A 19,855-nucleotide genomic window follows, 5' to 3' on the forward strand; every position below is an offset into this window, starting at 1 on the left:
CTAGCTCCTCCTCGGACGAGAGGACTTCCCTGAGCTGCAGCGGGGGTTTAGAGACAGACGCGGGTCCCACCCTCTGGAATCTGGGGAACGGGGAGAGAGATCCCTTTTGCCTGAGAGTCCGGCGGGGCTGGACCTTGCAGGAGGGCCCTGAAGGCCACGTTGAGGGTGGAGCTTGGCTCTGCCTGGCAGGCTGAGGGGAGCCAGGCTGGTGGGGAGCGTGCAGGACCCTGAGCTGCCCTCCACTCCCCTCAGAGGTGGAGCAGCCCCACCACAAGAAGGAGTGCTACCTTAACTTCGACGACACGGTGTTCTGCGACAGTGTACTGGCCACCAACGTCACCCAGCAGGAGTGTTGCTGCTCGCTGGGGGCTGGCTGGGGAGACCACTGCGAGATCTATCCCTGCCCAGTCTACAGCTCAGGTCAGGACGCTGTTTCTTCATTTTGCCTTTTAATTTTTTTTTTAAAGATTTTATTTATTTATTTGACAGAGAGAGACACAGCGAGAGAGGGATCACAAGCAGGGGGAGTGGGAGAGGGAGAAGCAGGCTTCCCCGTGGAGCAGGGAGCCCGATGCGGGGCTCGATCCCAGGATCTTGGGATCATGACCTGAGCTGAAGGCAGATGCTTAAGGACTGAGCCACCCAGGCGCCCCTCAGTTTCTTCATTTTGGAAACGTACTGGGGGAAAGGGCCCCTCCCGGGTCGGTGGGAAATGAGGCGGAGAGCTCCCGACCTGAGCCCAACGGCTAGTGCGCACGCGCTCAGTCCTGCCTCCTTTCTTCCCCACGGCCGCTCTCTCCCCGCAGCTGAGTTCCACAGTCTGTGCCCAGACGGAAAGGGCTACACCCAAGACAACAACATTGTCAACTACGGCATCCCAGCCCACCGTGGTAAGCCCCAACACGGCTCCGCCCACCGGGCACGCCCCGCTCCGCCCACCGAGGTTTGGACCGCCCCGATCCCGCCCGTGCTCGCTAGGTCGGTAGCGAGCCCTGGGGTAAGCCCCGCCCACACCTTCAGCGTCTGCCCCGCCCCTATCACGCTTACGTCAGCGCCCGGAAAAGCCTTCTCCCACTGAGTTTGCTCTGCTCCCGCGGTAAGCCCCGCCCACACTTCCCTGGCTGCGCGCCTGAGCGCCCTGCAGGTAAAGGCCACCGGGCGCCCACGGCTTGTTACTCCGCAGACATCGACGAGTGCATCTTGTTCGGGGCGGAGATCTGCAAGGAGGGCAAGTGCGTGAATACGCAGCCGGGCTACGAGTGCTACTGCAAGCAAGGCTTCTACTACGACGGGAACCTACTGGAGTGCGTGGGTGAGCGCAGAAGGTCCCAGTGGCCGTGGGACAGCGGCCGGGAGACACGCACAACCACCCGCCTTCGGGCCGGTTCCCTCCACAAGTGCTTTTCCTCCCCGCAGACGTGGACGAGTGCCTGGACGAGTCCAACTGCCGGAACGGAGTGTGCGAGAACACGCGCGGCGGCTACCGCTGCGCCTGCACGCCCCCGGCCGAGTACAGCCCGGCGCAGCGCCAGTGTCTGAGCCCGGAGGAGATGGGTAAGGCCCGGGCCTGCTGGCTGGGGAAACGGGGGGGGGGGGGGGGAGGGCGGAGCGGGGACCGGGCCGAGCTGTGACCGCCACCCCTACACATGCCCTCGCTACCCGTAGACGTAGACGAGTGCCAGGACCCGGCAGCCTGCCGCCCTGGTCGCTGCGTCAACCTGCCGGGCTCCTACCGCTGCGAGTGCCGCCCGCCCTGGGTGCCCGGGCCCTCCGGCCGCGATTGCCAGCTCCCGGAGAGCCCAGCCGGTGAGGGCGAGAGTTGTCCTGGGCCGATTCCAGGGCGCGGTCCGCTGTGTGGAGTCCCGGGGTCGCGGCCCCTCCCCCCCGCGAGGGTGGGTGGGAACCGGGGGCCGACTGTTTCCCCCCCGCCCCCCGCTTCGGGCCGCTCGCTGATGCCTGGTCTCGCTCCGCAGAGCGTGCCCCGGAGCGGCGGGACGTGTGCTGGGCCCAGCGTGGAGAAGATGGCATGTGCGCGGGCCCCCTGACCGGGCCAACCCTCACCTTCGACGACTGCTGCTGTCGCCAGGGCCGCGGTTGGGGAGCCCAGTGCCGCCCCTGCCCGCCGCGCAGCGCCGGTGAGCCAAGCCGCCGGGGGCCCACGGGCGGTTGGGGCGGGAGCCTGGGTGCATCCACGTCGCTCACCGCCCCGTCCCTCCCAGGGTCCCAGTGCCCGACGTCGCAGAGTGAAAGCAATTCCTTCTGGGACGCGAGCCCCCTGCTGCTGGGGAAGCCCCCTCGAGGTGAGTGTAGCGGGAGGACACGGCGGCGGGCGTCCCTGGCCATCCGCCGGCCGGCCGCAGGGGGTGGAGGTGGCGGCTGAGGTCCGCATTCTCCCCGCCCGCGCAGAGGAGGACAGCTCAGAGGAGGATTCGGACGAGTGCCGCTGCGTGAGCGGCCGCTGCGTGCCCCGGCCCGGCGGCGCCGTGTGCGAGTGTCCGGGCGGCTTCCAGCTCGACGCGTCTCGGGCGCGCTGCGTGGGTGAGCCGGGGGCGGGGTGGGGGGGCCGCACGGGCCGCGGGGGCGGGGGGTGCACACGCTACGGGGGCTGCGTGCTGTGGCGCCCTGGCGAAGCCCGCACCTGTGGCCCCCACCTCCAGACATCGACGAGTGCCGAGAGCTGAACCAGCGCGGGCTGCTGTGCAAGAGCGAGCGCTGCGTGAACACGAGCGGCTCCTTCCGCTGCGTCTGCAAAGCTGGCTTCGCGCGCAGCCGCCCGCACGGGGCCTGCGTGCCCCAGCGCCGCCGCTGACGCGGGGGCCGGACCTCGGCCATCCACCAGGGCTTTCCGCCTGACCCTCCGGGTGAGCTCAGCCCCCATCACCTGCCCCGACTCGGGGCTGGGACCCGGGGACTCGCCAGGGCCCTCAGACAGTTTCGAGTTTCGAGGGCGGCCGTAGCAGCGCTGCCCAGCTCACAGGCGGAGATAGGGTCTCGGCCACTGGTGGCCTTCCTCCCAGAGGGCATTTCCTGGAAACTGATAAATCAGATCGTGCCTCTTTACTCTCGGCTTTCGAAGCAAGTTGATGTTCATGTCTGTGGCGGGCGTGGACTCCACAGGGCAGCGCCAGACCCAAGCCTCCTGGGAGGGGCTGCACTGAGCCCAGCACAGGGGTGTGAAATAAAATTTATTGTGGCTCTGATTATGTACACGTGAGATGTGCCTGGCCGGACTGGCCGGGCTGGCATGGTTTGTACAATAAATACATCCGCGGGGCCCGCTCTCCGCGGCTACGAGCGCCCAGTCCGGCAGTTCAGTCCAGCTTGCGGGTTCCCAGCTTCATGGGGCCCTTGGCCGCCTTCTTCTCAGCGCGTTTGGCCTCCATCTCCCGCCGACGCTCCTCGCGCTTCTTCCGGGCCAGCTCAGCCTTCCCTTGCCCTGGGAGCAGGAGGAGGAGGAGGTGGGCTGAGGGCTTCAGAAGCACAGGGGGCTCGGCTGCCCGGCCCGCACCTGCCCCAGGGTCAACAGCCCTAGCCGGTGGGCCCTCCGAGGGGAAGCACTTACGGCTCTCCGTCTCCAGACCCTCCCAGTTGTCATCGCCCCATGAATCCCGTCTCAGCTGAAAGGGAAGTGTGGCTGGAGTGGGGACGGACTCCCAGCTGAGGTCCAGCCCAGTCTGTACCCTTGCCCGGACGGGTGCCACGTACCTGGGCGCCAGCCTCCCGTCGTGCAGACAGGGCAGCAAAGGGATCACCTTTGTCACCAGGCTCCGGGCCACCCCAGTTATACTCGCTGGCCAGCCGTGTGCCCTCAGGGGGCGGCTCTGGGGGACTTGGCTCCTGCCAGCCCTGCTCCCATGAGCCCTCAGCTTCCCAGCTGCTCCAGTCTGACTCCGGGGATTTGGCGGCCAGGTTGCTGGTCTGCAGAAGATGGGGAGGCAGTGCCAGATGGAGTAAGGGTGGGGAACTGGCCCCACCCCCCATAGAAACACCCGTGTCCCACCCTGCTTACCTGCCCAGCACGGCTAGCCTGGCCCCCAGGACTCCAGTCTTCCTGCTGCGCCAACACAGATTCGGCCTCCTGCTGCAGGGTGCGAAGGAGAGGGCGGCCACAGACACTCCAGCCCCCACCCAAAGGGCAAGCAAGCCTGCCCGCCCCTTCCCAGCCACAGGCTCCACCCTTTCTCCTTTTGCATTCCATCTCTTTGCTCCTCAAGCCTTGTTTCCCATCTCTGGAGTGGACCTGCCATCACTCCTCTGAGGCGGGGAATAAGATCTAGCTCGTCCACACCCCTCCCCACAGCCCCATGCCAGAGACTGCTGTCAGCAGGTGGGGATACTGGGCCCGAGGTCTGCCCCCATTCCCTTCAGGGTGGCCCCACTCCATCCTCAGCTCCCCCCCACCCCCGGTAGGCCTGGAAATGGCCTCTCCTTGCTGACCACTGGAGCTGGTGGGGGAAGGATGGGGAGCAGAGGAGACTGAGGAAGACCAACGGGCTGTCCCCAAAAGGGCCCACCTGGACTTCCACTTCCAGCCCTGCTCCCCAGGAGCCCCAGGAGTTTAGTGGGTGTCAGCGGGCAGCTCTTCCCCACAAGGGCCCCTCCATGACACCTGCTCACCAGGGGTGCTGTGCAGATGAGGACAGATGTGACTCCAGCCAGGGCTACCTGAGCTCCTTGAAGGCAGCCTATGACCTTTGAGCTGGAGTTGCCTATGGAGACCCCCTGAGCCCCACTCACCTCCAGGCTGCCCCAGTCTTCATCGTCCCATCTGTCGGCGGCACTGCTGTCCTCCGCTGTGTCTGTGCCCTCCTCCTGCGTCTCCCAGTGGCCTGGGCTTGCGGGTGTGGCAGGGACAGGGGTGGGGGCCGGGGCAGGGAGTCCTGAGGAGCAGAGGCTTACTGAGCCCCCATACACTGGGACCCAGGAAGGTCTCCAAACAGGGAGAGGTCGCTGGGGGAGGGGGGAAGGTGTAGGGAGAAGCCCGTGAGGGGACTAGACCCTGCCCTGCCCCCCCCCCCCACATCCCCTACAGCCACCCCAGGGGAAGCCAGACAGGAACAGCTCCTGGGTGCCACCACCCCCAAGCCCTCTCGGTCACCGATGCGGCCACTCTGGGACACTCACCCTCGGGCGTGGGTCTCTGGGGGACGTTGGTCTCAGCCGGCGCGGCTGCTGGGTGTGCACGGATCAGCTTGGAGGTGAGCGAGGAGACTCCTGTCACAGCCCAGCCTGCCCAGCTGGCTGCACCTCCTCCCATCCCAGGGCTGGAGGCTGCGTGGACATCCTTCTCTGGGCAGTGACAGAAGACAGCAACAGGGACAGAGTCACCCCAGGCTCTCATGGGGAAGGCGACAGGAAGGCAGGAACTACCACAGAGCAACTTGTAGTGGCCCCCCTTCTCCAGGCCCTTGCTCCCCCGCCGGCGAGCTGGGGGCGATGGGGAGCAATGGTGTCAGGTCTGCTCCCTGCGGTTCTTCTAGCTTTCAGATCCTCCAGGGAGGGGGGAGGGGTGCCGTGACAGGTGACAGTCAAAGATGTGGTGGGAGGGAGAGGGACCATGAGTGTGAGCCACTCACCCACTTCAGCCAGCTGGGTGGGGTCCTCTGACACAGACTCCAGTTTGGACAGGAAGCTTCGAATGGCCTTGAAGGCCTGTGGGGTAGTAAAGAGGCAGAGCTGGGCCAGGGTCCCCGTGAGCCTGCCGGGCCAGCCAGGGCCCAGCCACCACCCCGAGCCCCAGCTCCAGAGCCCGGGCCCGGCTGTGCCTCACCTGGTCTCGCACAGACTTCTCGGGGTCCACGGTGAGGCCACAGAGCACAGGCAGGATCTTGTGGGCACAGTCATTCATCGAGTAGAGGTTGTGGGTGGCAGCGAAGCCCAGGACACCCGCCACCCGGGACGGTGCAAATGGGTCCTTAGTGGCCCGGCTGAAGGCGGAGGTGAGGACCCTGTGCCTGGTCTGGGGAGGGGTGGGGGAGAGGGCTCCTGAGTGCAAGGTCAGTCCTGGGACCCAGAACGCCAGACCTGCTTCCCAGAGCGGAGCCGTCCATGGGCCCCCCCCACCCCACGTCGGAAAAATGTGAGCTAGTCACTAACAAATGGGGAGACTTTTTGCTTAAAACTCGAGCTTGGCTTCTCCTCCCAGAGCAGTGGGTTCCTGCTGCCTCAGGACAGCGGGGGCTGGGGTCTGTGCCTCTCTCCCCACCCGTGCCGCTGACACCTTTCATTCATTCATTCATTCATTCATTCATTCCTGCTAACCATCTGGGCACTGCAGGCATCTGCATTTACAAACCCTGGCCGAGGGAACGCACACGGGCCCCAGGGCCAAGCAGGCCTGGGTTCGGTTCCCAGATCCACCACCATCGGCCCGTCAGACGTTGGGGCTGGGAGGCTGACTGCACAGGGAGGCTGGCCCTGGAGGACGCTGCAGTCCGGAGGCAGGACAGAGGGCCCAGCAGTGGGCCAGGCACTCACGCTGGCACTGAGGTAGGAGCCGATCTTGCCCAGGCAGACTGTAGTGTTGCAGCGAATGGGGCCCTGCTCATCCTTGGCCTGCAGCCGCGCGAAGTGCTTCATCAGCTCCACGTTGAGGTTGGCCTCGTTCAGCTTTGGGGCCAGGAGCAGCATGGACTACGGGGTGGGGGAGGGTAGAAACTGGGGGCCACGGCCAGCAAAGGGCCACATGGAGGAGTGGCCTCCTGGGAGGGTGTGGAGGCCAAGTGACACTGGGCTCTGACGGGACCCGCCAAGGCTCTCCCAGACCGACCTCCCAACCTGATCCTGACCCATACCCAGAATGCTGAGGAAGGGGACACTTCTCTGTCCCCTTGACCCCAAAACCTCCGAAGTTTCTTCACACTCCTGTCTCCCGTCTTTCTCCTTCTGCTCTCTCTTGCGTGCACCCGACTCAGACTTCCACAGAAACACCCCCCACCACACTCTACCAACTGGCTCGAGTGGAGGTCACCAGGGACCTCCGTGTTGCTAAATCCATTGGCCAATTCTCCATCCAAACCAAATTTGATCCCTCAGCAGCTGTGACACCCCCAAGTTCTCCTTCCTCTTCGAGACTTCCATCTCTGGTCCTCCAGGACCCCGCCCTCTCCTGGTTCTCCTCTGACCTCGAAGGCTGCTCCTCCTCAGTCTCCTGTGGCCGAGATCTTACCGTTCGGACCCCCAGAGCTGCTCCCCGGGCCCCTTCTCTTGTACACCTCACCCCCTTTGTGGCTTTGAATGCCCTTATTAGCGGACAATGCCCAGGTGAGCACCTCCGGCCCAGGCTTCCTCCTTAAACTACACACACATATAACCAGTGGCCGAACTGACACCTGCACCTGCCTAACAGACGTGGTCAAGAGCAGACCAACCTCTTCCTGCAAAACGGCTTCTCCCAGTCTTCTTGGTAAATGGCAACTTAATTTTCCAGTTGCCCAGGCCAGAAACCTCAGACCCATACTTGGCTTCACAACCACCCATCGGCACATACCCTCTGCCCCACCTTTGGAACCTGGCCCCATCTATCTACCTGCCCCTACCATTCAGATCTGGGCCCCCATGACCTCTCAGACTCCACCTCTCTGCACCATGTCCCTTCAGCCACGCTAAACTTCTTGCAGCTACTTCTCCACTCCAGGTACGTGCTGGCCTCAAGATCACTGCAAATATTCCTTCTGCAGGGAACAATTTCCTCCCCATCTCCCCATAGCCCAATCCCTTGCCTCCTTTCCTTAAGTGACACCTCCTTTAGCAAAGTCTTCCCTGATTGCTGTTTTTAAAACGGCAAACCCTTCTCTTCACACTCTGTGACTTTTTTTTTTTAAGGGAAGAGCTTTCTTTTTTTAAAAAAGATTTTATTTATTTGACAGAAAGAGAGAGACAGCCAGAGAGGGAACACAAGCAGGGGGGAGTGGGAGAGGAAGAAGCAGGCTTCCCGCTGAGCAGGGAGCCCGACGCGGGGCTCAATCCCAGGACCCTGAGATCATGACCTGAGGGGAAGGCAGACGCTTAATGACCGAGCCACCCAGGCGCCCCCCACTCTGTGACTTTGTGACTTTCTAACATATCTTTTTTTTTTTTAAGATTTCATTTATTTTAGAAAGAGAGCGGTCACACGTGCATGTGAGCAGGGGGAGGAGCAGAGGGAGGAGCAGAGGGAGAGGGAGAAGCAGACTCCACGCTGAGTGCAGAGCCCCACGCGGGGCTCAATCTCAGGACTCTGAGATCATGACCTGAGCCGAGATAAGGAGTCAGACAGTAACCTACTGAGCCACACAGGCGCCCCCTAACATATCTTTTCTAATTCTGTTTCCTGTCTGGCAAGCCCACTCTCCGTCACCTCAGAAAGCAGCTCCATGAGACACCCTGCATCCCAGCACGGGCCACAGGGCTGGGCACTGAAAGATCCTCAGCCAGTGTCTGCTGCGTGGAGGATACAGGCCATGCCCATCCTGCTCCCCCACCAGCTGCTGAGCTGCACCCGGAGCCTGGACCTACATGCAGGATGGTGCCTGCCCCTCCCTTAACCTGCTCAGACACACAGACCCAAACCAAGGCCTCTGTGTCCTCGTGTGAGCCCCCCACCAAGCCTTGGAAAACCAGAGCACACCTACCTTGACTGTCTGCTCTCGGATGGCAGGGTTGGTGTCCAGGAAGCCATGTACAACGTGGGGAAAGATCTGCGTGTTGACTGTTGGCTCATCCAGGTACTGGATAAACTGTTCCATCTGTGGCCCAGTAGGTGTGAGAACATAGTCAGCCCCTCCTTGCCTGACCACGGCCACCGGCCCATTTCGTGGCTTGGTTATTCCCCCTACACAGGCACTGGACAGCCAAGTGAGTCTCCTGAGCCCTCCACCTTGCATCTGGCCTTTCTCTAGTCTTAGGACGTTGCGGAGTGATGAGGAGAGGCCAGGAGGGTGCTGGAAAGAACCAAGGACTGGGAGCTGGAGGGTCTGGCCTCTGGTCCTGCACCACACCCCTTCTTAGAGCCTCCACTGCCTCTTCTGTAAAAGGGGTTATCACCCCCACCCAGAAAGTGGCGTGGAGAGGGCTCACATGTTTGGCAGTGGAGAGGGAATGATACCTGGGAGTCTCTAGGACTTCCTGGCTCATAAGAGGCCCCCACCCTCAACCCTATAGATCATGTCTGATGCTCCCAACTGCCCTGCATTGGCAGGAGAGACACTATCCCCACTCTAAATGACTCAAGTGACCAAGCCAAGAGATTGGGTTGCAGGGGGAAGGCCTGCTGCAGTCTGGGCAGGCGGTGCCTTCCCAAAGCTACCAATGAGCCCTGTGATGGTCTCGATTTCCTAAGAGCCTAGCCTTACCAGTCCCTCACCTGTGCGTGTTTGGGGAAAAATTCCGGGGTGCCAGGGCAGGGGCTCCGGCCACCTGCCTGGGGCTGGAGGTGAGGCAGGGGTCTCCCCAGCAGCCAAGGCGGGGTCTGGGTGGGGTAGAGGGCACAGGGTCTAACCACAGCCCCTACCTGCTGCAGGAGGCGGATGCGCATGGCCCGGTCAGTGGATGAGAACATCTTGACCACAACAGGGATGATCTTCTGCTGATATTCCTCAGCATTGAGAAACTTACCCACCTTCAGGAAAAAGCAGGAAGAGGGGGTTCAGCTACCTCCACAGAAGTGGGGTGACTTTACTGGGCTCATTTACTTTCCTTGGGCTCCCTGCTGATTTCCCAGGGTGGGGATAGGGTGATGGTGGAGGGAGTCAGGCACTTCTCCAGGAGCCCCTCTGCCTGTACTCCATCTCAGGCAGCCCTGCCCTTAACCTTTCTGGGTCAAGGCAGCCTCTTAGGATGCTGATGAAAGGTCTACACCCCTCCGTCTAATCAGGCACCAATACATTACACGGACAGACACGCACACAGAATTCTAACTATAATTCTGTAATTTCTGGAGCTTCCCAGCCATACAGGATTTGCTTGCTGTCTTCCCCCTTCAGGGAAAAGTGTTCTCCCAGGGTGGACAGAGTGGGGAATGGCAGGTGCCCAAGTAAGGGTGGGCTGGGGTCTGAGGAAGATGGAGAGGATCCAGCCCCTAGAAGTCAAAAGAATAGAGTGCCAAGTGGTCAGGATGGGGGATGAAAAGTGGGGTGGTGAGCAGGTGATCTCCTGGGCCTTGGAAACCGGGGTGCACAAGTCAGACCAAGGTTGCTATTTTGGGGAAATGGAAGAAGGTCTATAGGCTCTGAAGTAAGGGGTCGTTGGAAAAAGAATTTTAGAGGCACAGGGTTTCCTCTCCCCAAAGACAAGAAGTCCCCACACTCCCTGACAGCTGATCAGGTGGCCTGGAGAGCTGAACCAGCGGGATATCAGCAGCAAGCTCAAGCGTGCGTGCGCGTGCGCGCGTGGGTCTGCCTAACCAGGCTGTCCCTCCCCCAGAGCCTTCTCCTTTGCCAGTCAGACCCACCCAGCTGGTGTCCGGGTCCCACATCCCTCACCCACCTTGAAGAGGGGGGTGAGGACGACAGCTCCTGCACTGCCAAACTCAAAGGCGGTCAGCAGCTGGGGCAGCACCTTGTGCCGGCAGAAATCCTCCGGGAAAGAGTCTAGGCTCTTGCTCAGCTCTTGGAAGAACTTTTGCTTCTCAGCCGGCTCTTTGATCTGAGGGAACAAGAACAGGACACAGGTAGGAGATCAGCCTAGTCATGCCATTCCTCAGCTACAGGCAAGGATAGGGGCTCACCCCCTGCCCCACCGCCTGAAAGAGAACTGAAGCTTATGGGCTCTGGAGCCCGACGGGGCTGGGTTCAAATCCCAACTCCCCCTTTTAGTAGCCATGTGGCCTTGGGCAAGTTCCTCTGTTTGTGAAACAGGACAATAACTATACCACCTCACAGAGCTGCTGTGCCCAGGAAGGCTGCCAGCTCGGGGCCTGACCCTCGGTGGGCGCCGCGTCAGTCAGTGATCGTCATTCCCGGGACGGCACCGACCTGAGGCTGGGAAAGCGGCCGCTTGGGGCACCAGGCCCTTTGTCAGCCTTGCCTCTACTCCCCACAATCACCCAAGGTGTGTGGACCATTAACCCCGGCACACAGATGAGCAACTAAGGCTCAGAGAGCGGAGGGGGCTCAGTCCACCCCCCGGGGCCCTGGCTGGGTTGGCGTTCGTGGCAAGCTGTGGGCAAGGCAGGGATCAGGTCGGCTGATCCCAGACAGGCCAGGCTGTCAGCTCAATGATCCCCCCAACCTCCCTCGGAGGCCGTCACCCTCACAGCTCACATTTCCTGAGGACAGACTACAGGCCAGCCAGAGTTCTATACTAAAACCTTTATGCAGGTTAAATAATCCCCCCACAACTTTATGAGATAGGTGCTAACATAATCCACATTTAGTCCACTAAGGAAGCTGAGGCACAGAGAGGGCAAGGAATCGGTCCAAAGTCACACAGCTAAAAAGCAGTCAGGGGAAAGTGTAACTCAGTGGTCTGGTACCTCCACGGTACCGCGGAGAGGTGCTCAGCCCCTCATGTACAGGCAAGGAGGCTGAGGCTCAAGGTCACCAGCCAGGAGTCACTGGGCAGGGATTATGACCTAGTCCTGTATGCTTCCAAAGTTCCTGTGCTCACTACGGTACCCTCGTTCCCCAAGCTGCTGCCTGGCCCAGAAGAGCTGACCTCTGGCTGGGGATGAGGAGGACCTGGCTGGCACCTGAGCAGCTCAGTCGAGCGTGGGAGGCGGGCTTCGTGCTCTGACGGCAGGGCTCATGGGGCACCGAGGCCCCAAGGAAGACCCAACCACACCGCAGGTTGCCTAGCTGGGCTCTCTCCACTGGTCTGCCCAATGATGGGAAGAAGGGTCCCGAGGCGCTGCCCTCCCACATTCTCCTTGGGAGACAGCCATCTCTTATGGAACACATTTTAAGCAAGGCAGCCTGGCAGAGTCAGCCACGTGAGACCTCCATGTCACAAAGCTCCTGCTGACCCCCACACTGCCCAGGAGGCACGGGGCGCAGAGTTTCCAGCACTTCTGCCTCGAGATGCAGAGTCCACAGACCCTGCTCCATCAGTGTCTGTCACTCCTCCCCAACTCCAGACTCTCAGTCACCTTTCTTTGTGCCCCACACACGGCCAGGTCAGAGCAGGTATCCAGGGCTGAGCCTTCCTCCTTCATTCCCTACAACAACCTACGGGCCAGCAGAGACTATTATTATCCCCATCATACAAATACGGAAACTGAAGTTGAGGGAGACTGAGCCAAGGATCCCTTCCTCACATCTTTCCATTTGCTCTTCCCCCTTCCTGGAACATTCTTCCCCAATTACCATCCCCATGGCTCCCACCTTCCCACTCTTCAGCTCAAATGTCAGCTCTGAGAGAGCCCTTCTCTGAGCACCCTTGACCCACTATTTTCCTTCCTGGTGCTTATCGCTGCCCCGGGGACTACAAATTTTCCTTTATGTATTTTCTGTCCCTCTCTGCCAGCGAGAGTCCCCGAGGGTGGGTACCTGGTCCATTTACTCCCTGCTCGATCCTCGAGGGCAGGGACCTGGGTCTGACTCTCCGTCCCCACCCTGCGGCCCACAGCACATCGCGACACTGCGCATGGCGGACATCAGGGTCAGGGCCAGTATGTACGGTGCAATCAGTGAAGTGCCAGGAGCAGTCACTAAGTACCTACTACGTGCTAGATGCTATGCTGTGCACTTCAAACTCACTCACTCCTCACCGGGCTCCTCTGAAGTAGGTACTAGTATTAGTAACGAGTGTCAGACAAGTCACACGGTAAGAGCTGGAGCCAGGGTTCAGGCCCAGAGAGCCTGGCTCCATAGTCCGTGCTTGTCTCCCAGGGTCTAATTATGAGCGAGGCCACAAAGTGGGGAGGGAGGGCCAGGGTGAAGAACACAGAATCAGAGCCCAGGGTGGGCCGGCAGACTCACCTGAATCTCTTCCAAAAAGAGGTTGGTCTCCACAAAGCGGTTGTTCATGAAGCCACCGGGCGCCCGGCAGTTCTGTAGGAAGCGGGCTGGATTGGGACGCACCTTGGGGTTGGCTCCGACTAGCTCGCAGTAATGGGGCACCAGCGATTTGGGGATCTATGGGAAAAGGGTGAGGGTCAGGGCAGGGCTGGCTGGCTGGCAGAGAGGAGCTGGGGTTGGGTCAGACACTCACCTTCCCAGGGTTGCGCAGGGCAGCCGCCCGAGGTAGGGGCCCATTGAAGACTTCCCAGATGAGGCAGCCCAAGCGCCACATGTCAGCTGACCTGAGGTAGGGCAGTGACCAGAGCTGCTCCAGGTCTTGCCACCTGCTAACATAGGCCTCCAACCTGCCTTGGTCACCAGACACTAACTACACGGCAGACGCTGAGCTGTGTCCCTCAGCTGATTCTCCCATCAGCCCTGAGACGCAGGGTTCATTAGTCCCATTGGACAGATAAAGAAAGTGAGGCTCAGGGAAGCAAGAACATCCACCCCAGGTCACACATCTTTCAAACTCAGAACCACCAAAACACACTCGAAGCCTGTGTTTATCCTGCCCTACCTCCCGGAGGACCCTGGTTCCCTCCCCAGCTGGGCAGCAGGGGACAGGGGGAGTGCCAGCTAGCTGAGGGGTCCCGAGGCCGCAGGAGCTTCCAGAATAGGGCAGGGTGGGGCATGCCACCCCCAGTCACCCACCATTTCTCCCTGACGGCTCTGCCACTGCCATCAGCCAACTCCGGGGGGTCGTACTGCTCAAGTTCGGGGACCCCCTTCCGGGGGGGGCCCCCGCCATTGCCCTGAGACGAATACATGTAGTCCAGGCCGCCCAGCTTCCACTCGCCAGCGCGGTCCACGAACACGGCGGCCATGCAGACGTTGTTGTGGATGAGGCTGCAGTCATTGACCAGGAAGCTGAGGGCTTTCTGGGGGCAGAAGGAGCCGTCACACTCCAGCAACTCAAGTCCCCCACCCTGCGCTCATCACCAGTGCCCCCCACCTCACCACAATCTGGTGTAGCCCCCAGGAGAGCTCCAGCTCCTTCAGGCCACCGGCCTCGGCTCGCTCCTTGAGGTACATTTTCAGTGGGGTCACTGCCTCTGTCACTACATGGAGGCATTTGTCTGTCTGAAGAAGGGGACATGGCGGGAGAGGAAGGGGCGATGAGAGGCACAGGGAGACAGGTGGAGGAGGGAGAATCCAATCTGGGGGTGCTGAGGCAGAAGGGGTGGGAGCTGAGGGGCAGGAAGACAGAAGACACGACTGGGAGACTGGGAGAAAGCGAGGGGCAGAGATGGGGCAGCCGGGGCAGCAGGTACCTCCAGCCCGTCGATGTAGGCCAGAATGTTGGGGTGCCGGAGGGTTTTGAGGCGCTTGAAGGCAGCTTTGGCCACCTGGGTCTGCTCGTCGGCACCGGGCTTCACATCATACACGAAGATGGACACCGGGCTGCCTGTGGCCTGCGGGGAGGGCAGAGGGACCTGAGGGATCTGTGCCGGGCCCCAGGCGACCACTCCAGCTCCGAGACGGTCCGCAGAGCTGGTAAGTGCGGGGAGGAAAGGGCCGCCGCCGGTCTCTCCCCAGGTCGGCCCTCGGACGCTGAGCCGGGCCCACGTGATCCCTGTTCCGTCCGCCTGTCGTCCCTCGGTCCTTCCGCCCGCCACGTGGACCCTGCCCGGCCCCCTCCCCCGGCCCGTTGCCCCGGAGGCTCCGCAGCCACGTCAGGCGGGGCGCGACGCGGCGGGGCCGGCGGCGCTGACTAGGCGAGGCCGAGGTCGGCCGCGGCCTGCGGAGCCGGGCCGCGCTCACCTTCTTGCGGCCGCGGTGCAGGACCCAGGGCCCGGGCGGGCCGCCCTCGGGGGGGTCCGGGCTGAGCTCGAACGGGAAGTCCCGGACCGGGTCCCGGGCAAAGAACCACATCGTTTCCGCCGCCGCCGCAGGCTAGGGCGCCTCGGCTCCGGGTCCTCGGGCCTCCGAGCCGGGCGGGGCGGGGCGAGGGCGGGGCCTGGTTCGGTGGGCGGGGCAGGCGAGGGGCGGGGCATGGGCGGGATCGGTGGGCGGGGCCGGCGGCGCGGAGACCGCCTCCAGGCAGCGGGGCCCAGCACTTGCTGGCCGGGCGCCACGAGTTACCGGGGGTGTGGCCCTGGTCGGTCACGCAAACTCTCTGAGCCTCTGTGTCCTTATATCTAAAATGTGGGTGATAGTAAAGTCCACCTTCCAGCTTTATTACGGGGATGAGAACTTGAGAAGGGACAGGGGATGGAGAAACCGAGGCTTGGAGGAAGAGAGCCAGGGAGACGGAAGAGGAAGTCATAGACAGACGTGAAGGGGTGAAGTAAGAAGTGGGGTACACAGAGGCTTAGGGAGGACGATTGTCCCCAAGCCATATGTTCTCTCCCAGCAGCCAGTGGGCGGCTCCAGGATCCAGTGAGGCGTCAGTGTTGGTGCAATGACTGAGTGACCAGGGAAGAAGCTCAAGGAGACAGAGGGCCTGAGAAGCAAGGTGGGGGAGCAAAGGTCCAGGGGGCGTCCAGGAACCCTGTGGCAGGGAGGGAAGAAGCAGTAACTCCAGGAAAAGAGAAGAGTGGAGGAGGAAGGAGGAAGAGCACAGAACGTCCAGAAGAGGCCAGAGGGCCAGGACGGGCCCCTGCTCACCTGGGCCCGCAGACCTGGCTGTGTGGTCTACAAGGCCAGCATCTTTTCCAGGCTCCCCATTTCCCGTGCAGGTAGGGGTTTTCTGTGGCAAAGTGGTGTCAGCAGCTCAATTGCCAGTCACACTAGAGGGAACCCAGTCCCTTAGCTGCTGGGCTGGCAATGACCCCCCTTCAGGTAGGGTCTCAGGGGACCCAGGGTTGGGGACAGTCGTGCAGCCACACCTATGGAGTGTGGGTGAGATCTTAGAACTGATTATGAAATGTTAGTTGGGAGGCCTTTGGGAGCAGATTCGAGAGCGGGGATGCTAACGTCAGCAGAGCTGGGTTCAGATTCCTGCTCACACCCTCTCCCTGGCTGTGGGAACTCACCTTATCCTCTGGAAGCCTTGCTTCCCTCATCTGTAAATTGGAACGAACAGTACCCTGCACCTCACCTGACGGAGAACAGCCCCTCAGCACAGACTCATTGTCTCCATCTCCTTGTCCAAGTACCTGTGAGGGACGGTCACACGGAGGGTTGCACAGGGTGTTGACTGCTCAGAGCAGAATAGAAGTAACCGCTAGAGATTTTCCTGTGTAGCTTCTATACGAAGACAGTGACAACACCGCGAATATGGAATTTGCAATATTGTGGGGCGGGAAGCTTACAGTCACGGTGGGGGTGCGGGGAGCAAGTATTGGTCTTGAATGCCAGAATACAGAGCCTAGAATTTTATCATACCAGGGAGGTAAGCCAGAGCCTGAGCTGTGTGTTTGTGAGTTTGAAAGGATGGCGATGACACTTGGAAGGGGACGGTTTAAGAACATAGGGTTCATGTGGTGGCATTTAGTTGGTGGCATGTTCTCTTAGCACCTACTAAGTGTTTGGTCTGTGCAGTGCATGGGGGCCTTGCCTGGAGAGGAAACAGGTGCAGAAAGGAAAGGCCCCTGGGCTGAGGGGGAGGGAGATCTGGGAGTCCCCAGCGCACAGAGGGACAGCAGGGAGGTAGGGGCCAAGTCCAGCACAGGCCACACTGGAAAGCAGAGCTACAAATGAAGAACCAGGAAAGGGAGCTTTCCCTACAGATTCTCTGTTAACTAACCCTGCTTCTACAGTGGGACTCAACACAGAGAGGCTACCGTCTTAGGAAGGGGACAGCGTCCCTTTCCCCAGTTCTCTCCTTGTGCCCACCTTGCCCTCACATCGTGAGCCTCCGTGTCATCAACTGCAAAATGGGGGTAATACCATTTCCCCATCGCTGCTCTAAGAGGGAGGACTGGTGTTCTTCCCATCTTACAGATGAGGAACCCAAAGCTCTGAATGCTCACACATAGGAAGAGGCAGCCTGGGCCCTGTGCTGCTGGCTGCCTGCCTCCCCAGCCGGGACAAATCCAAGCAGCCCCCCCAAGCCCCGCCATGACGTGGAGACGTGGTGTGGCCAGCACACATGCGTTCTGTGGGGCACCAGGGGCCCAGCTGCTCCCGAGGAGGTACAGTGAGATGTCAAGCGGGCAGAACCTGGAGGCAGATGCCTCGGGTTGAATCCCACGTCTATGGGATCTTGGGAAGTCACTTCACACGTGTTCCTCGCCTGTAAACGGACGACTCTCAGAGTAATGAAGCATTAGCCCCTGTGGTTAACAGAAGTACTTGGCCCCAAGTAAGTAGCACCCTGCCAAGGGAAATGGAAGGCGTCGAAAAGGAAGTTGTAGACAAGCCTTGTGGTGTGGATACAAAATAAAGAGGGGGAAATTGGAAAGTGATGGAAGTGATTTATGAACCAGGGATCTTCAGAAGATGTCACTGGAGACGAAGCAACCCACCAAGGCGGGAAAACCAAACCCTCAAACATGGTGCCTCTGACAAGGCAGAGTAGAAGGAGATAAAGCTGGGGTCACAGTCAAGGTTAGGACAGTGTTTTCAGTCCTGCAATACATTAAGGTAACCAAATATTTTTATTTTTTTCACAGGAAACTGAGGGTTCTTTATTCTCACTGTACTTTTTTTTTTTTTTTTTTTAATGAATGGGAGAGTATTGTTCCTCTCCTTTCATGAAAGAGAAACACTTCTCAGTTAACAAGTTGATAAGGAGCTGTAGAAATCCTTTGGTTTGGGGCGCCTGGGTGGCTCAGTCGTTAAGCGTCTGCCTTCGGCTCAGGTCATGATCCCCTGGTCCTGGGATCAAGCCCCGCATCGGGCTCCCTGCTCCGCGGGAAGCCTGCTTCTCCCTCTCCCACTCCCCCTGCTTGTGTTCCTGCTCTCACTCTCTCTCTCTGTCAAATAAGTAAATAAAATCTTAAAAAAAAAAAAAAAGAAATCCTTTGGTTTTATGTATTCAAGTAATATTCTGCCCTCAAAGCATCTGGAGTTGGGGTGAAGAGAACTTCTGGATTTTAGGTGCTGCTGGTGGGAATTAACCAACACAGCTGTAGTGAAGGACAACTTGGCAACACCTGGTAAACTTCACCCCAGTAATTCTGCTTTTAGAAATGTATGCTACACAAACCCTCATTCTAGTATGCAATGATTTATACAAAGTTGTGTAGTTGAGAGAATGTGGCTTTTGGAGCTAGACTGCCTGTAGCCCAGCTCTGCTCCTTACGAGTTGTGTGACCGTGGGCAAGTTACTTACTCTCCTCGTGCCTCGTTTTCTTCATCTGCACAACGGGTAGAATAATAGTATTTATTCCACGAGTGAGGTAGGCTGAATAAAGTCTGTTCACATGTCCACCTCTTAATCCTGGGACCCTGTGAAATATGTTACCTTACATGGTAAAAGGGACTTCACTGTTGTGATCAAGTCAAGGATCTTGGGCGCCTGGGTGGCCCAGATGGTTGAGCGTCTGCCTTCGGCTCAGGCCGTGGTCCTGGGGTCCTGGGATCGAGCCCCACATCAGGCTCCTGCTTGGCGGGGAATCTGCGTCTCTCTCTCTCTCTGTCTCTCTCTCTCTCTCTGTCTCTCATGAATAAATAAATAAAATCTTAAAAAAAAAAGTCAAGGATCTTGAGATGGGGAGGTTATCCTGGATTATCCACATGGGCCTGATGCTATAGGTGGATCTCAGTGAGTAGTACATGTGCCAGTGGGAGCAAGAGGACGGAGCGATGTGAGGGAGGGGTCGTGAGCAAAGGAATGCGGGCAGCCTTCTAGAAGCTGGAAAAGTCAGCCTCTCCCCTGCACTCCTTAGAAGGGAAATGGCCCTTGGGGTGCCTGGGTGGCTCAGTTGGTTAAGCATCTGCCTTCGGCTCAGGTCATGATGCCAGGGTCCTGGGATCGAGCCCCGCATCGGGCTCCCTGCTCAGCCTGCTTCTCCCTCTCCCACTCCCCCTGCTTGTGTTCCCTCTCTTGCTGTGTCTCTGTCAAATAAATAAACAAAATCAAAAAAAAAAAAAAGGGACACGGCTTTGCCAACACCTTCATCTTAGATTTCTGACATCCGGAAGTGTACAATAATAAAGGAGTGTAATTTTAAGCCACTGAATTTGTGGAAACTAATACAATAGGCACGTTATGAGGATTTGTGAGTTACTATAGGTAAATGCTTCAGTGCAGAGCGTGTAGCTGGTGTTCAGTAGATGTGGCTCAAGGGCTGCTTGTGATCTCCAAAATGAGTTGTAATCCACATGGCCCGCAGGAGTGGAGGGATTCAAAACTCCATGCAAAGCACAAAACCACGGCAACGGGGCGCCTGGGTGGCTCAATTGGTTGAGCAACTGCCTTCAGCTCAGGTCATGATCCTGGAGTCCCTGGATCGAGTCCCGCATCGGGCTCCCTGCTCGGCGGGGAGTCTGCTTCTCCTTCTGACCCTCCTCCCTCTCATTCTCTGTCTCAAATAAATAAATAAAATCTTAAAAAAAAAAAAAAAAACACAGCAACGGCTAATAAGGAAGAGGCTGTTCTATAGGTATTGGCGTGGAGACAGGATGGTGACAAGGACAGGGATGATGACAATGATGTCACTGCTGTTTTCTGAGTCCTCCCTGCCTGTCAGGCACTGAGCTAAGCGCTCCCCCTCCTTCCCAGCCTCATAAGGATATGTGGGATCTGTTTCAGTCTGAGAGAAACCACAGAGTAATTTGAATGGGAAAAGTCTAACATAAAGAATTATTAACCGTAACAGGGGACTGGAGTAACAAGGCATTAGCTAGTAAGAAGTAAAGAGGACTTCTTTTTTAAGATTTTTATTTATTTGACAGAGAGAGAGCACAAGCAGGGGAGCGGCAGGCAGAGGGAGAAGCAGGCTCCCCGCTGAGCAGGGAGCCCGATGCGGGGCTCGATCCCAGGACCC

At 59.4% G+C, this 19,855-nt stretch overlaps 2 protein-coding genes across 13 annotated transcripts in view; one reads left to right on the forward strand and one right to left on the reverse strand.

Moving 5' to 3' along the window:
* LTBP3 (latent transforming growth factor beta binding protein 3) overlaps positions 1-3,200 on the forward strand; it is an 18,072-nt gene extending 14,872 nt beyond the window's left edge. For 4 of the 6 annotated variants that reach the window (XM_064576182.1, XM_054511845.2, XM_054511846.2 and 1 more), the window contains 9 exons: positions 253-420; positions 807-890; positions 1,184-1,312; positions 1,417-1,554; positions 1,666-1,806; positions 1,974-2,135; positions 2,220-2,300; positions 2,407-2,538; positions 2,658-3,200. In XM_064576182.1, the coding sequence (XP_064432252.1) occupies positions 253-420; positions 807-890; positions 1,184-1,312; positions 1,417-1,554; positions 1,666-1,806; positions 1,974-2,135; positions 2,220-2,300; positions 2,407-2,538; positions 2,658-2,809 (1,187 nt within the window). In that variant the 3' untranslated portion in view covers positions 2,810-3,200. The remainder of the gene's footprint in view (positions 1-252; positions 421-806; positions 891-1,183; positions 1,313-1,416; positions 1,555-1,665; positions 1,807-1,973; positions 2,136-2,219; positions 2,301-2,406; positions 2,539-2,657) is intronic. The other 2 variants (XM_064576183.1, XM_064576184.1) reach the window with 1 other exon arrangement.
* On the reverse strand, positions 3,173-14,930 carry SCYL1 (SCY1 like pseudokinase 1). 7 transcript variants are annotated; one of them, XM_045893309.2, is made up of 18 exons: positions 14,742-14,930; positions 14,252-14,392; positions 13,938-14,060; positions 13,632-13,858; positions 13,129-13,219; positions 12,897-13,052; positions 10,465-10,623; positions 9,491-9,598; positions 8,613-8,726; positions 6,478-6,633; positions 5,771-5,959; positions 5,577-5,652; positions 5,125-5,289; positions 4,738-4,880; positions 4,010-4,078; positions 3,706-3,918; positions 3,563-3,617; positions 3,173-3,436 (listed from the first exon to the last, which is right to left on the reverse strand). In XM_045893309.2, exons 1-18 carry the CDS (start codon positions 14,850-14,852, stop codon positions 3,312-3,314), a joined length of 2,421 nt encoding a protein of 806 aa, XP_045749265.1. In that variant the 5' UTR covers positions 14,853-14,930; the 3' UTR covers positions 3,173-3,311. The 7 variants fall into 7 exon arrangements, 5 of the variants coding, with proteins under 5 accessions (XP_045749265.1, XP_045749264.1, XP_054367823.1 ...); XM_045893308.2 differs by having other exon boundaries at positions 4,010-4,081; positions 14,742-14,929; XM_054511848.2 differs by lacking the exon at positions 13,938-14,060 and having other exon boundaries at positions 4,010-4,081.
* Between the last annotated feature and the right edge of the window lie 4,925 nt (positions 14,931-19,855).

Source organism: Mirounga angustirostris, unplaced genomic scaffold (assembly GCF_029215605.1).
Source record: "Mirounga angustirostris isolate CCGP_5_RB_7025 unplaced genomic scaffold, mMirAng1.0.hap1 SCAF_13, whole genome shotgun sequence".
NCBI classification, from domain to species: Eukaryota; Metazoa; Chordata; class Mammalia; order Carnivora; family Phocidae; genus Mirounga; species Mirounga angustirostris.

Bases quoted from the DNA above. Each gene is read 5' to 3' on its own strand.
- SCYL1 (XM_045893308.2), bottom strand. From the start codon at position 14,852: ATGTGGTTCTTTGCCCGGGACCCGGTCCGGGACTTCCCGTTCGAGCTC. The intron at 14,061-14,251 runs GTACCTGCTGCC...CCCCTTCTTCAG, and splicing joins CCTACATCGACGGGCTGGAG to ACAGACAAATGCCTCCATGT. The intron at 3,437-3,562 runs GTAAGTGCTTCC...TCCTGCTCCCAG, and splicing joins GGGTCTGGAGACGGAGAGCC to GGCAAGGGAAGGCTGAGCTG.